The 16,943-nt window shown below is 33.0% G+C and overlaps 1 protein-coding gene across 1 annotated transcript in view; it reads left to right on the forward strand.

Annotated features, from left to right (window-relative positions):
- The first annotated feature begins 6,476 nt into the window (after positions 1 to 6,476).
- Positions 6,477 to 16,943, forward strand: part of LOC138715741 (uncharacterized) — an 81,017-nt gene continuing 70,550 nt past the window's right edge. Inside the window, exons 1-2 of the mRNA XM_069848796.1 lie at positions 6,477 to 6,666; positions 10,349 to 10,477. Coding sequence (XP_069704897.1) covers positions 6,543 to 6,666; positions 10,349 to 10,477 — 253 coding nt within the window. The 5' untranslated portion in view covers positions 6,477 to 6,542. The remainder of the gene's footprint in view (positions 6,667 to 10,348; positions 10,478 to 16,943) is intronic.

Raw genomic sequence — 16,943 nt, forward strand, 5'->3', positions numbered from 1 at the left:
TAGTTTAATACATAAATCGTAGGATTTATTGTTATATATCTCACAAAGAAACTTATTTCAAGGTTATTAAAAATATACAGAGTGTCTAAATAATTAACCGACAAAATTTTCTGGAATACTCTTTAATTAAAAAACACAAAAGAAGAAGATTTCAAGCTTCTAATTCAAATAGTTCTTGAGATATCAAATAAACATGATTTGTGATTAGACAGTGTGTTGTTTTACATCATATGTATTGGATATATTTTGTTTAATACCTGGCATCAAACTGTTAAATTCCAACTTGCTGCGTAATCAGAAAACAGCTCTCCATATACTGCATAATCACTCTAAGTTAAGTTTTCCACTTTCTAATGAATGAAGTTATGCAATCATTTGAGAGGAAAGAAACAAAACATTGGGAATGTCTTTCCTACAAATAACACATACTCTTTACCATCCTTACGGCGTTCTGAAATTGTGTAACTTTCATTATTGGGACTGGGTTTTCACAAATTCACAGAATGATAACTTGGAAAATATTTGAAATAAGACTGTGAGATTTTTCACTGGCATATTTCTTTACTCTGTAACTACTATCACAATTAATTTTAAGGTCTATTTTTTGAGACACTCTGTATACTAAGCATCCAAAGAATGGAATGAAATTTTCGGGAGGGGGACACTATGGCTCAGCACTGAGACCTTTTACGATCTATTGCGTTAAGCCTCAAGCTAGGCGCATTTCCAATTTCACACCAGCTGACTACACTAAGATTCGCCAGCCGCCGTTCGGAGGATGCTATAGAATGATGACGAAATGGAGAAATATTGACGAAATGATATAACTTATATGCCTAATATGGGGAAACGGGAGAACCCCGAGAAAAACCCCAACTGCGATTTTCTCCGCCACAAGTGTCACTAAGAGTTTTTCAATGAAAAATCCTAGGGCTGACCGGGGCTCGAAACCGGAACGCCGGCGTGACAAGCTGGAGGTCAGACTGCTCAGCCAGCGCAAAGGTATACCTAAGTTTTCAAATGTTTGTTACGTAATTTCTGGCAGATGTACTGGCTTAATAATCATTAAGATCCTCTTTTTGTCCAACTGATATCTATGTTAACTGAGCACTGAGAAACGACACATTGTTTACTTCGATGGATAACAGAGTTTGTCATAAGACAATGGTAGCAAAACAATTGTTTACCGTTGTTATGGAAATAATTAAAATGTTTTTTCACAAAAGTAACACTACGACTTTGGCTGTCAAAATGGGAGCTCAGTTAGTAAAATGTCTAAAAAATATATAGTGAAAACGTGTCAAAATAATATCCTGGCATCCAAATTTACGTCCATCAACAAAATGGAAAACATTTCTCTTTACTTCCACTTTTAAAAGTCTCGAAAGCTTCAAAACTGAACAATGTCCAACCCATTGTATACCACCACCTACAGCCACGACTATAAATGGCATGAGGTGCGAGTGGTGAAAAAGTAAGTGGATATTTTATCATTTGGAACTTCAGAATAAGGATTAAGTAATTTCACAACATTTAGTATTTAAGCATTTTTCTTCATATCTTTCTTTTGGGCATATTCGTGATATTACCTATTTGAATATTATGCTTTCATATTTCTTTAAAGAGTTTTACAATGCAAATGTAGTGTTTTATTTTGAACTAGGCCTATATAAATTAAGAATATAAACAGAATTTAACCGCTTAAATATACTAAGTTAGTAACTTTCGTACAGATTTATTATTAAAGTAGTAATTTTTAAAAAATATTTATTAAAATAAAACAGTTATTTAATCGATAGTAGCTGTGTATAAATTAATAAATGTTCAGAATAAAAGATATGTTTGTTGTTCAATGTATGTTGGCCTACGTACAGTAAGTACCAGCAGTCTCAGCGTAATGTTGAGTGCAACAAGAAATATATGGATATTTTATCTGATTTAAGGAATGAATTTGGAAAAAGGTTTCAGATTGAGGTCTAATGAAAAACTGCTTCATATGTTTTTTACTCTATTCAATATTGCTACTCATTCAGCTCAATAATTCATTTGCGGCGCAACAGTAATTTGAGGGGGAAATTTAATAACGTAATAATCTTGGAATTTTTTTCGAAGTATGTTGAGGAGACGAACTTGCTAGCTGTTTAAAAAGTATACCCCTTACATTGGATTCCATTTCGGCAGCACTTTGAATACATTTTCTTCAAGATAAACATGCTGTCAAGATTAAGGAATCGACTGACTGACAGTCCTTGAGGATTTCATAATCCACTAATTCAGCCATTAATTGTAAAATAATAAAAGCAAACAGTGCCAAGTGTCTTATTATAGTACGAGTATATGTTAAAATGGAAGTAATTTTCGTGTGAATTATGCGCATCATATTTATATTTATTTCATATTCCTCATTTCTTGTCATTTGATTTTATGCTCCAAAGAAAACTAATATTTTTATTGTTTCTAAATATAACTGATAGGTACACGTGTGACTAAATTAGACTTGCAGTCCGTGCTCTGTTTTCTGACTAATTCTTTGTTACTGATCAGTAGTCACTTACTTAGAGAGCGTGGAAAAAGGAAAGGAGACAGAGACTAGCCTATCTGATAAGTTGTGTGTATTTTGTGCGGATGATGTCTTTCAAGTTGAAATCATCCGGAGACTGTACGGTTTTATTTATGGTGACACTCTTGAAATGAATGCGCATTCTAAAGAAACTTCAGCCATTAAATTTTACAGCAACAGTTTCTCAATGTAGGAAACAAAATATCCACGGATTTTGTCAACTTCTATTCAAAACATTCGGAATTGCTCCACTCTGTTATTTTTATAACGTAATGTTTGTCTTTCGACCCCGCATTCCATCCATTTTTCTCTCTTACAAACGATGTGCAGAGAAGTTATTACTAGCATAAATTTTCACCGAATTATCGTGATTAAAAATACTCGATTTATGATCTAAATGAGCTCAGCCATAGCTCAGTCAAGTGACAGCGTTTCAGCAAGATAATCGACTTTCGATCCTTCAAAGTTCCTGTCAGATTACACTTATCGACAAGATACCCTCTAGTATAGGCCTACTTCGGTTTCCCTGACATGATTAAGAATATACCTACCTAACAAACAGTAAGTTGGATAACTTATCTGAATATAATTTTTATAATTGAAAAATTGTACTATGTTAAGAAATGTGTACAGTCATTTGGGGTAACTTTGTATCACTTCTGTTATATGTTTATACTGACCTAAAATAGTGTTTATTAAAATTAATGTTTGAAAATAAATTATTTAAGAAAAGTATTTATTTTTTAGGTTGAGACATATTAAACATCAAAAATCACATTTTAAATGTGTGAACTTTGATATTTAATGTTGCTAGAAAGTTACACGGCTAACTGGGGAAACTTTGTACCACATATGTGTTTTCCTATTAAGTCCAATTCCCTATATTCCCCTTCAAATTCAAGGTAACTTTTGACTATATAATAAGAAAATACATGACATTTTATTTCTTATGAAGTCACAAACATAAGCTTATTAGAACATTTACAATAGCATAAAGTATATTGACACTACAAATGAAAATATAAACAAAATATGTATGTGTTTATCGCCCACATGTATGTTTGATATAAGTTATTTTAATTCGCTAATCAAATTCTTGACATTCTTAACATAATCAGTTCATACGTGTCCCTTTTATGTACCAACTTATTAACTTTCTTAATTACTACAAACTAGTCATACCATATCCAATGCATTCCCTTCTTGACCTTATAACTGACTTTGTATCTGGAGATGTGCCATGCAGTTCAATGGCATTGACTTCAGGCCTACCTGGGAACAGTGATCTTTTATATGAAACTATTACAAAGTCATCATAACACAGAGCACCAACATTCTTGGTGAAAATATACTTGGCCTCCCAAAATTATTTCTGTGTTTATTTTTCACTTGATTCACTCGTGTTTGTCTTGGAACGGAATACAAACGTGCAGCTTCTCATTGACCGAGTTTTCCAGTATTCATATCATGTAGTACCTGCTGTAGCATTTTCACCGGAATACCTTGTCTTTTTTGCATACTCTCTTCTCTCTGGAGAATTTTTTTGACCTTTTGCCATCTAAAAATTTCAACTCATTATGGAAATCTATTATGAGTGTAAAATTAGAACAGCAGTTGAATAAACAAGGTCAAAGAAATTTCATCATCATCATCATCATCATCATCATCATCACCATCATCATCATCATCATCATCATCATCCTGGCAAGTGTTAGGCCGAATGGCCTGTTACGGTCAGATATATGATGTGATATGATATGATGCAATATGATATGATACGATATATTTCTTATCAGAATTTTAGTGATAGTGAACCTTCACATTTTTGCTTTTCAACCCACTATCACTTTAAAATGTTTCACAATAATTCTACATATCATTTCCGCACAAGTTCATTTCCTTTTCTTTAATTTTATTTAATTATCGTGTGATCTGTTTCATACCCCTCTGTTTTGTATTTTTAAACTGATATGCCAATTAATTTCTAATTTATTCTTAGTTCATCCTTTTGCTGTTTTATTATCTGCCCGTTCTTAATTCATCCTCTGCTCCTCTATTCCGTACCTATACTGTCTCACTTCCATTTATCGACCGTCTTATAAATTATCATATATTCTTTTTTTTTAATTATCGTCGTCCTGGGTGGGGCAGTCGGTAGAGTTGAGGGTTCGATCTCGGCCAAGGTCGATGACATGGCATTTAAGGGGAAGCAGAGGTGAATATTTCAAAATCCACAAAATTTATCCGATTTGTTTGAAATTGATCATGGATACTAAGTATGCTATTAGTAATGGACATACCAAGTTTCAACTTTTTAAGTACAACAGTTCTGTAAATATTAATAATTTTATAAAACTTTATATCGTTTGATATAAAATGCTCCATGCACCATATTGTAAGAAATTTTCAATATTTCTTTTTATTAATATGTTCAGAGAAGGTATATAAATAATGATAAGTATTAGTTTGTTATGGGAATAATATAGTAATATAGTTAGCTTGGTTTTAATTTCATACTTTTAAAGGGCACAAAATCAAAAACTAACATCGGAATATGAAAATAAAGATAATAAAAATGGAAAAAACCAAATTTTCATTTTTTCTTCAGTTTTGTTAGAAAATTTCACCTCTGCCTCCCCTAAGTGTGCTTAAATTCGACAGGCTTATGTCAGTAGGTTTACTGCGGGACGAAATTCCGGTACACAGGCGACACTGATATAACCTCGGCAGTTGCGAGCGTCGTTAAATAAAACAATTAAAAAATCTTTAATTATTTGAATTATTCAGGTATATAATATACTGTTTCAAATTTAAAATCCTACTATTGTTTTAGGCTTATGAATTAAATGTATTAATGGCTTCAGATGCTCAGACTTCTTCATAAAAATTTTTTAGATTCGGAAAATTTCACGCGTTAATGAAAAGTAATCTGCTTGTAATCGTAATCATAATTATTCTTTATTAGTCGTAAGCATCGAATAGGTGCTATGGACATAGCGAATTGTAGAAATTGTAATGCGAGTTTAGTCAAATATAATAATTAAAATGTTATATTTACAGAAGTAATTATTATAAAATTGCTCAAGATTATAAAAAGGATTTTGTATAACCCACCTACATAAAATAGTTTAAAAATGTTTACACTAACAAAGTGGACTTCAAGAGGTAATATGTATGTGTGTATAACATACAAAACTAGAAGTTTTTCTTCGAAGTTATAAAATTTACTCATGCTTATGCAATGTCTTATGACTGTCATAAATATCGCAAAATCATAAAAGTAACCCCTATTCGTTCTAGATCTTATAAACACAAACATTGATCGACTTTTACAATAAGAAGTAGGTCTGCTTTGCATAAGTACCAGAAGTGTAAACGTATTTCACGAAAGTATTTCAACCAAACAGAATTATTACGCATTTGTAAGAAACGGTTTACGAAAATGAATTTTTATTCGCGACTATGCAATGTGTTAATTTGTATATAAATTAAAAATTTCCCCTTTTACAAAATTCTTTCCTGCAGTTACAAAACTGATACACATTTATATAATGAGTTCCTTTTCTTACAAATAACCCAGCAGTTTAAGGTATTCTCGCACTTTCCAGAAGCGCAAATAAATTCCTGCAATCTATAACTTTCCTTATACATGTCCCATTAATATACCATTTCCTTGACTTTTAAAATATAGTACCGGTGTCTTGCTTATTAATGTTTAATAATCACAATATTTATTAAATATATGGACGTCTCAGCTCTATAAAATTTCTCCTCTTTTATAAGACTGTATTCTTGTTTATTAGTGTTGCAGAATTGCAGTAACTGTGCAATATGTTGCAGGCACGAGCCGGTGGACTGCTTCGCGTCTTCACTTGACAAAGACCAGTACCTGTCACCAAGCGAGGTGGGCTGGGGCGGTATCGACCCCACGAGTCTCATGCTAACCAGCATCTTGCTAATTTATATGTGATTCGGCCACGTAATGAAGCGGCTTCCTTCCGTCTTGTTCCAGAAGCGGGACTCTTGGAGCGAGGAGGAGAAGCTCATCGACAAACTGTACAGGAGCCGCATGAAGACCACGTACCAGATCGGATACTGCAGAGAATGTGAGTACTATTCACCATCTTTAATACCGTTCTATCTATAGTGAATTTACTATTCCCACTCATTGAACGGTGACGTGCAAATAGCATAAGAAATGAACTACTCGAGGAAGGCCTGAACCACAGAAGATTTTCTTACCATTTATCTTACAATTTTTTTTATAGCTTTATAATCATGAAGTCAAGCAGACATCGAAGAACCCCTTCTATTGGAACTGTCGTTAAATACGTGAATATAAAAGTGATTAATATGTGAACAAATACGCAAATAAAATATGTAAATAAGTATATAACTACTTACCAATCTTCACGAATATAACCAAAGCTCATAATAAGTTAGATAAATAAAGGAATGCAGATGAAGAAACGTAAATAAATGAATGAATGAATAAATAAATAATAAAAAATAAATAAATAAATAAATAAATAAATAAATAAATAAATAAATAAATAAATAAATAAATAAATAAATAAATAAATAAATAAATAAATAAATAAATAAATAAATAAATAAATAAATAAATAAATAAATAAATAAATAAATAAATAAATAAATAAATAAATACGTAGGTAGGTAGATAGGTTGGTTGATTGGTTGGTTAGTTGGTTGATTGGTTGGTTGGATGGATGAATGGATGGGTGGATGGATGGATGGATAGGTAGACCGCAATGTATCAGCTCCTTTATCATATTATGAAAATTACCGTTTATAGTTTATTTTCTTGTGCTATTACTTAAAATGCCTATTCAACTGAAATAATTTGAAATGCACACTGTTCAAAAAATGAACTTCAGTTTTCTAAGTTACACAAAAAGACATGATTTACAATATCAAAAACAAAATATCTGAGTTAATTTATGGGTGAATTTCTCAAAAGCGTCAAATTCAGATTTCAAAAGAAATACATAAATTTCAACATGCTTTGATTTTGACATGTTTTTGTGTACACGTTCGTTTCACATAAGTGTTACTAATTAAGGATTGACAAAACTAGTTTATGATATTTGTGGATTTTATGGACTATTTAATATTTGTACAATATTTGGTAATGACGCTTAGGACTTAGAAATGAATACTACTAATTGTAATAGACACCTATAAATAACATCAATAAGGTTAAGAAAATTTCAACTAGGGAATAATACAAATATAGAACATAAATAAAGTACTATGATGTCTCACCAAAGAGCTAAAACATTTTTGTGAATTATACATCTAGCTCTAAATATTTAGAACAGCCAATTGTTATATGATACAGATTAAATTTTGAGTTCTATGTGCTAAGCCCATTCTATATGTTGCCAGCCATTACAGCTTGGTAATGATGATAAGTGAGGTTTTAGCAAATGACATGGGAAGAGTTGTAACTAAGGCTAAAATATTATTCTTTATTATGAAATTATCAACAGACTACATCCCTTTAAATCATACTCGTTAAAATCTCGTACCTATCAGGTGATGTAGAAGTGCTTGGTAATGATGGATTCTACACTTGTGACGCAGTGTCTTGCAAAAACAGTAATTGCATAGATACATGTTATCAGTTTACTTTCCCTACTGTCATTATAATTTTAATCTGACCAACCTTGAAATAGTTATAGGTACAGCTGATATCGATTTTAATAAAATGTTGCATTACCTTGGTAATGATGTTAAAGTCCTGTAGACAATGATGTTATACATATGAATAAACTGAAAATATTGCTTAAAAAGACTCTTGGAGATTAATAATAATACTATTAATAATTTGATAATTAACTTAATTAACAAAAAAATATTGTCGGTTTAGTTGACGAAGAGATTGTTATAAATGAATTAAATGCTAGAACACAACTTGGCAATAACATTTAATCTGTGTGTGTGTGTGTGTGTGTGTGTGTGTGTGTGAGCAGTCCGAATACTGGCTGGAACTTCATGACACCAATAAGACACTACTCATGAGACAGTTAAGCCAGAAGATAATGGAGTAGTAGCTAGTTCCTTTCCCTCTTATTTCGCCTATAAGGATCTCAATGAATGCTAAAATAAAGTATACAATTTATTTAATAAATATTTTTGATGTGGTAACTACAATTAATATGGTGGTGTAGATGTTTAAAAAGTTTAAAGCATTAATTTATACTTATTTAAAATCCATCGAGACTGGCATTTGACACTTTTGAGAAAATACCTCTTACACATTGCACGATTTACGTATATATATAATTTTACACAAGTTCACATAAAATAGCTGTACTCATATTGTAATCATTTCTAATGCAATTTTTCTATTTATGGAAGTCGGTATTTAAAAAAAAGTGATATAAAATTTCTTGTTTCACGTAAATAAATGCGTTTACAAGGTTGCTGATTCATAGAGAATGAGTCTCTCTCATATTTCTTTCGTACATGGCCTCTTCTAATATGTGACGTAAAATACTTGCTATAGTAAGTATGCATAATTTAGTACATAACAATTAATTTATCCGAAATAATCAAATCTAGGAAAAATTGTCTAGTCCTACCTCATTTCATTTTTCCAGTGGCAGGTATTTATGGAGATTAATTTTATCATTTGTGTTTTTTAATATTGGTGTCGGCGGAGATTGTTGGTGGTTGATTTGTACTCTTGACTGAGATTAATGGACAATTTTGAAAATACAATTATTTTGGAATGGGAGTATTAACTCAGTATGAATATTACTTTCAAATAATTAACATTAAAGGTTCGTTGTATACTGGTAAAGGTGCGGTATGGCCAATAGACAATACTTGTTGTATTGAGACTGGTATTTAACCCACATTCATTAAAAACGAAAAAAACCTGCAGCCCTCAAATTAACACTTTCAAGTTATTTAGTGAAATGTTGAATTCTCCGTCTTTCGAGTTCACTAATGTAGGCTAATCAGAACATCTGGAATACCATGCAATATCCTACTTGGATATATAACAAAGTCAAGTGAAAAAAAAAATCCGAAGAAAAAACTCAGAATATGAAATTCGCTATAAAACGACGCAATATTAATAATCCGCTAATGTATTCATATTTCGCTATTAGAATTCTATTTCGCGATTTTTCGCTATTATTTTATCCGCATATTATTAATCAGAATCACTTAATTCTTAAAGATCTATTGTATATCTATTATGTCGTGATTTTCGTGATCTCCATACCTGGCCCTGCATTTATCCCCTCCTTCTCAGGGAACTTATGTACAGTCAATTCCATTAATGTTGTCACGTTTCGAATTTGTGTTTATAGTCAGTAATTCATCCCCTTCCGCTGCTATGCTAGTAAGTATGTACACAACGGACACAGAGATAGCCATTCCTACCAGCATTGGCGTGCCGCTGCATTTCACAAACGAGTTCTAATTTGAGATGATGGCGTAACTATATATTATTCTAGCATGAACAACACTGAAAACAGGAATCACAATACAGACGAGTCAAGCTGCACGTGTACAGTAGAGGTGGGGATAGAATACTGAGATTCGTTGTCAGTGTGACTAAGGAACGAGACGGCATTAATGGAACCCAGTGTATGTACAATAGATCAATAGTTCATAATGGAGAATGATCTTGGCTCGCCACCTGCACACATACGATAACGAATAAAAGGTCAATTGTTATTTTGATTCACTTTGAGATGTCAGTTGATGTTAAATAAGATTAATAATATTTTTCCTATAACTACTGAGCAGATCCCAAGATTGGTGAGGAAGGTACTTCAGCTGATATAGAAGACGTATTCCTGAAGCAAATGGAGGACTACTATCGCCCGCCTTCGGAAAGAGGGAAGGTGCCTGCTCCGCTTCCAACTACAAGGAGAGGTAAGGTCATTTTGTAACGCAAGTTTTTCAGCAGAATTACTTTGAATTATTTTTCAATAAATTAGTTCAATACTCTACTCAATAACTATTTTCTATTAATTAATTGTTAATTTTCTATTTAATTTTTTCCTTTATCCATTTTAATGTTTGTAAGTTAGTTAATTCTTTTGTGAGTGTGGTTAAAATCCTGTACCGACCTTTTGGTTTACATGTAGTCAGGTTTCGAATTGACCAGTATTTCTATACATTGTAGGACAACCCATCATTGCTCAGTTTTTGTATGAGAAGTGTTTTTGTCGAAAGTGAAATTATTATAACTTTAATAAGTTACAAAAACATGTCAGTATTAGAGATTTGACGAATAACGATAGGGAATAGCGGGATGTAGCTAATTAATGCTGTATAGCATGTTTCTTCTCACTGTTACTTGACATCAAAATGCAATAACTCGTATTTTAGTTTTGTTGTGTACAGTGGCGTGGCGTGTGAAATTCCTGAGTGTTGCCGATTCTAAAATGATACCACAGTTGAGGAGAGGATGAATTTCTTTCGAGCGTCCTACTAACGTTTTACGAATATATATATATATATATATATATATATATATATATATATATATATATACACATATATATACATACGTATATATATATATCTTCCTTAAAAAAATAATATGCAATGCATAGAATTAGAGCAAGAATAATATAATTATAGGAATAGTAATAATAAATTTGGAAAAAATTTCCTGAAGGTGCTGTATTTGAAGATCCGTCAGAAGTTGTGTTGCGCCTACTTGTACTTCGATTCAATACGTCGATAACTGTAACTTATTGGACATGTATGTCGATGCATCCATGATAACAGCATTAGAACTTGTTTCACTAATTTCCTTTTTCAATTTCATTAATCAAAACGCGAAGAACACATTTAATTAAGTAATTCTGAATGTCATTTGATGTCCCAGGAAACATAGTAACAGTCTGAAGGTGGTGGTCTAAATTATTGTCATCAGTTTGAGCAATGAGGTGTAAAAGTTCCACATAATTGCCCCTGCTGACAGAGCTATCGGACTCATCCCTACTCCTAAACGGAAATTCTTGCTGGGCCAAGTAACACACTGCACTTATTAAACGATACATTAAGGCTCATACAGATATGCGCGCCGAAATCCGTATCGCAACCACGTCCCCCGCCAAGGTTACACGGGCAAGGTTACGCATGGTGGTTGCGCTATTTGGTAGCGCGGTGAACTTTTCCAACCCTCGCCGGAGTCCGCAACAGGTAACCTACCAGCGTCCGCCAGTTCAGGTACTCCTACTTTCAATCCTGGACGTAGCTGCAGCAGCCTATTTTTATTTGCATTTTACGTGCAAAAGAAACGGAAACAGAGGCAATGGTGGCAAACACAGTTACATATATACAAGTAGAAATTAATGTGGTAGTTCAAATTTGCTGGCTGATTTGAAGTTCAAAACAGTTGGTGAACATTATAAAAATTTTACCAGAATGTCACCTACAGACTTTGAATATTTGGTAGGGCCTAAGGTTGCAAATAGTTGTAAGAAAGAGTGACAGTGACGGTGCGATTTCTGGCAACCGTGCAATAATATGCAATAACATTGCTGAATCAAGACACAAGATTAAAATTAGGTTAAGAGTCGTAAATGAAGAATCATACTTTGAAGCTAAATTAAAAAATGAAACCTGGAAATCAGTATATGTTAATGAAGATATGAATAGTAGGAATTCAATGCGTTTCATAATACATTCTTAAATATCTTTGAATTCAGTTTTCTTGTAAAGCACAAAAATTCTCAAACATCTAAAAATAATTGGATTACACAAGACATAAGAATCTCATGCAAAACAAAGAGGACTCTATATATTTAAAGTAGAAATAGTAATGACACCAAATTATTAGCTCTAATTTCTCTAGTACAATTTTATGATTAATACAAACGAAGGCTTTGGAGAGATCAAAGAATATCCCTCCTACTTGTAATTTTTTATTAATTGCTTCCAGAATTTTATCAGTTAAATTAAACACAAAGTAATCTTAAAAGCCAAATAACTTTACTTTAACAAATTTGTTTTGAACTTGAATAATAAAATCAAAACAAATAGGAACTTAATAAAAAAAAAAAAAGAAACCGGAAAGTTTAGAAATAAGGAACAAAGCTACACTCTTGTAAAAAATAATACAAAAACATAAGATACAACAGAAATTTCGAAGATATTCAACAAATACTTTTTCTAATGACTGATAACCTAAACATCCCACAGAATAATAATAATGATGATAATAATAATAATAATAATAATAATAATAATAATAATAATAATACATACATACATACATACAGACACACAAGTGTTCTGCCCATGGGCAGATCTTTCATTGCAAACTCAGCATTCTCCAGTCTTTCCTTTTTTCTGCCTTCCTCTTAGTCTCCGCTTATGATCCACATATCTTAATGTTGTCTATCATATGAAATTTTCTTCTGTCCCTAACTCTTTTCCCGTTCACTATTCCTTCCAGAGCATTCTTCAGTAGGCAGTTTCTTCTCAGCCAATGACCCAATCAATTCCTTTTTCTCTTTCTGATCTGATCTGTTTCATTCTCTCTTCATCCACTCTTTCCAATACAGCTTCGTTTCTTATTCTGTCTGTCCACTTGACACGCTCCTTTCTTCTCCATATCCATATTTCAAATGCTTCTATTCGTTCCTCTTCACTTCGTCGTAATGTCCACGTTTCTACCCATACAATGCCACACTCCACACAAAGCACTTCAATAGCCTTTTCCTTAGTTCTTTTTTCAGAGGTCCGCAGAAGATGCTTCTTTTTATATTAAAAGCTTCCTTTGTCATTGCTATCCTCTTTTTGACTTCCTAGCTGCAGCTCATGTTACTGCTTATAGTACATCCCAAGTATCTGAAGCTGTTCACTTGCTCTACTGCCTCATTTAGAATTAGCAATTTTACGTTCTTGCGTCATACATGGTCTTCGTATTGTTTGTATTTATCTTCATTCCATTCTGCTCAGAGCTGTCATTTAGCACCAGTAGCATATCCTTTAGTATCATCTCTTCTGCTAACAACGCCATAATCATTAGCAAACCTTATGCACTTTATTCTTCTGCCTCCTGCTTTTACCCCTCCCATGTTCTGAAAACAGTTCTTTACTGAATCATCCAAGTAGATGTTGAACAGGATAGACAATAAAGGGAATCCTTGTCGTACTCCTCTCCCTATTTCACTTCCTTCAGAAATTTCTTCTTCTATCCTGACTTTGACTCGTTGTTTCATATATGGATTACTGAACAGTTTCTTGTCTTTCCAATCCACACTTATTTTCTTCAAGATGCCCATCACTTTTTCCAATCTACTCTGTCAAATGCCTTTTCTAAGTCCACAAATATTATATAGGCCTACACTTCCTTATTCTTCTCTAAGTATCTTTCGCCGATTGTTCTTAATAGTCCAATTGCATCTTTCGCACCTTTTCCTTTTCTGAAGCCAAACTGCTCTTCTTCCAACTGTCCTCCCATCTTAGAATATAAACGTCGATTCAGTATTCACAGGAGAATCTTCGCCGAGTGCGATATCAGGTTGATAGTCATGAACTCCTTACACTTCCTGGCATTACTTTTCTTCGGTATTGGCAGCAACATCGTCTCCGTAAAATCTTCAGGACGTTCGTCTTTCTCATATATTTCGTTGCATAATGATAGAATTTCCTTCTTGTCTTCACTCAAGCATTTCACTAACTCAATAGGGATTCCATCAACTCCTGTTGCTTTCACATTCTTCATTTCCCTAAGCGCTAGTTCAACTTCTTCTCTTAAAATAGAAAATAATTTTTCGTCTTCTGATACAGTTGTTTCATCTTCTATGGCTAACTTATCTGGACGATTCACTGTCTCATATAACTCTTCTACATATTTCGTCCATGTGTTCAGTATTCCTTGTTTGTCTGTTATTTCATTTCCTATTTCATCTTCTATCAACCACATGGATTTTCTGTTCTTATTTGTGAAGTCCAAACATTTAACTTCACGGTACATTAAATCACATCTTATTTTTGTCTCTAGATCCTCTACTTCTTTACATTTTTCTTTTATCCAGTCTTCGCTGGCCTTATCAGTTTCTCTTCTTAGTTCGTTCTTTAATTTCCTGTAGTTTCTTCTACCTTTTCCTGTATTGATGTTTTTCCATTTTCTTCTTTCCTCCATCTTCTCCAACATTTTACCTGTGACCCAAGGTTTCTTCGTTCTCACTTCTTCTCTGTATCCTATTGTTTCTTCTGCTGTTTTCTGTATACAGCTTTTAAATGAGTCCAGTATTCATTACTATTCTCAGGTGTGGATTCTAATGTAGCGGCTTTCTCTTGAAAATTTGCTTGAAATTTTCTTCTTTCCTCTTCGTTCTTCAGCTTTTCCACGTCATATTTCTTCGTTTCCTGTCTTCCTCTTATTTTCTTCAGACGTCTATCTACTTCGCCTATTAGCACAACATGATCAGAGTTAACAATACTACTACTACTACTACTACTACTACTACTACTACTACTACTAATAATAATAATAATAATAATAATAATAATAATAATAATAATAATAATGCTATTGTTTTTTGAAAGTATCTGTTCCTACAACTTTCACAAATATTCAGATTTTTCCAACAAATCGACGAGAAATAATTACAACTCTAAAGCAAGTGAAATATAAAAATTCCTGGGGAATATTAAAAGCCAGTTCACTGATAATAGCCAAGCCCCTATCTTATTTATGCAACTTTTCAGTGTTAAATGGTGTCCTTCTAGAGCGACTGAAATATTCAGTTGTTATTCCTTTATTTAAAAAAAGAGGATAAAACCTCGCCCGAAAACTACAGGCCTCTATCCCTTCTAACAGTCTTCTCAAAGATTTTTGAAAAAGTTATACAGAGTGAACAATAAGTACGGAATATTGCTAATAAATTCTTAAATTTTAATTTTACAAAAAGAAAGAGTGTTATACAAAAGATGTTGGAGATGAACCATACAATATGATATCAGTGTTCGAAAAACGTTATTCAGGCATACAGAGTGTGACAGTAAATTTAATTTTTATATGGCACTCTATATGTGTGTATCTAATGCTTACTCACTTCACTTGCGTGATTCGGGTTCCGCATACTGCGGATAGATGGCAGGACAAATTGCACACCATTTCGGCGGGCCACGTTTTGCATGATGTGTATCTTTGAAGAATTATGTCATGTACTAGGGTGAGTGTATGTGTAAGTGTAGTGTAGGGAATGGGTGAGGATGATGATGAAGGTGAGGAAGGAAGAAGGGGAAACCCGGTGACGGCAAGTAGCCTACTCCTGTCGAATAACACCAAGGGGCCGCCAGGCTTAAAGTCTCCATCCGACGGAATCACTATCAATAGGGACATATGCCTTCTTTTCATATGCATTGCGGAGAGATTTGGGATTTAACACAGCCATATTGGTGCACAATTTAGTGATTAGAAGTTGTTTACCGCCATGACTCCTAGTCCCGAGGTAGAAATTTTTCATGAAAATTTCTGACCCCTCCGGGAATCGAACCCGGACCGGCTAGTCTGGAGGTACACTTGCTACCACAGAGCTAACTCGGCGGGTAAAATTTATATGCACTCAAGCATAAAATTTAATGGAGAATCGGAATATGTAAATTTTAATATAGACTAGGCCTATCATTAAAAAAAAATAACTTTACTGTCACACTCTTTATGCCTGAATATCTAACTTTTTTTCGAACACTGGTATCATATTGTATGATTTATCTCCAATAGAGTTTTGTATAAATCTTTTTTTGTAAAATTTAAGAAGTTATTAGTAACATTCCACACTTATTGTTCACTCCGTTTATGAAAGAATATATCAACATCTCGATTGCTACAACATTCTTACTTCAGAACAATAATTTGGATTCAGAAAGAATAATAAATCAAGTGAGCAACCTTCGTTTAATTTAACTGATAAAATTCTGGAAGCAATTAATAAGAAATTACAAGTAGGAGGGATATTTTGTGATCTCTCCAAAGCTTTCGATTGTATTAATCATAAAATTCTACTTTATAAATTAGAATGCTATGTTATTAAAGGCATAGCATACCGGTGGTTTGAATCATATCTCCGAAACAGAAAACAAAAGTTGAAATCAACGCATTCAGTGACACCTTTAAATCTACTTCAACATGGGGAAATGTTCATACAAGGGTCCCGCAAAGATCTCTATTAGGGCCTCTTCTTTTTCTAATATTTATAAATGATCTTGGCCCCTTAATAAAAGTAACAGATTATCCTGTACTATTTACAGGTGACACAAGTATCACAATTACAGACAGCAACTTTGCCACATTCAAATATAAAACAAAAACACTTCTTCTTAAAATTTATGACTGGTTTACAACCAATAAACTAGCTTTAAACATTAA

The sequence above is a fragment of the Periplaneta americana genome, chromosome 15 (assembly GCF_040183065.1).
Source record: "Periplaneta americana isolate PAMFEO1 chromosome 15, P.americana_PAMFEO1_priV1, whole genome shotgun sequence".
Lineage (NCBI taxonomy): Eukaryota > Metazoa > Arthropoda > Insecta > Blattodea > Blattidae > Periplaneta > Periplaneta americana.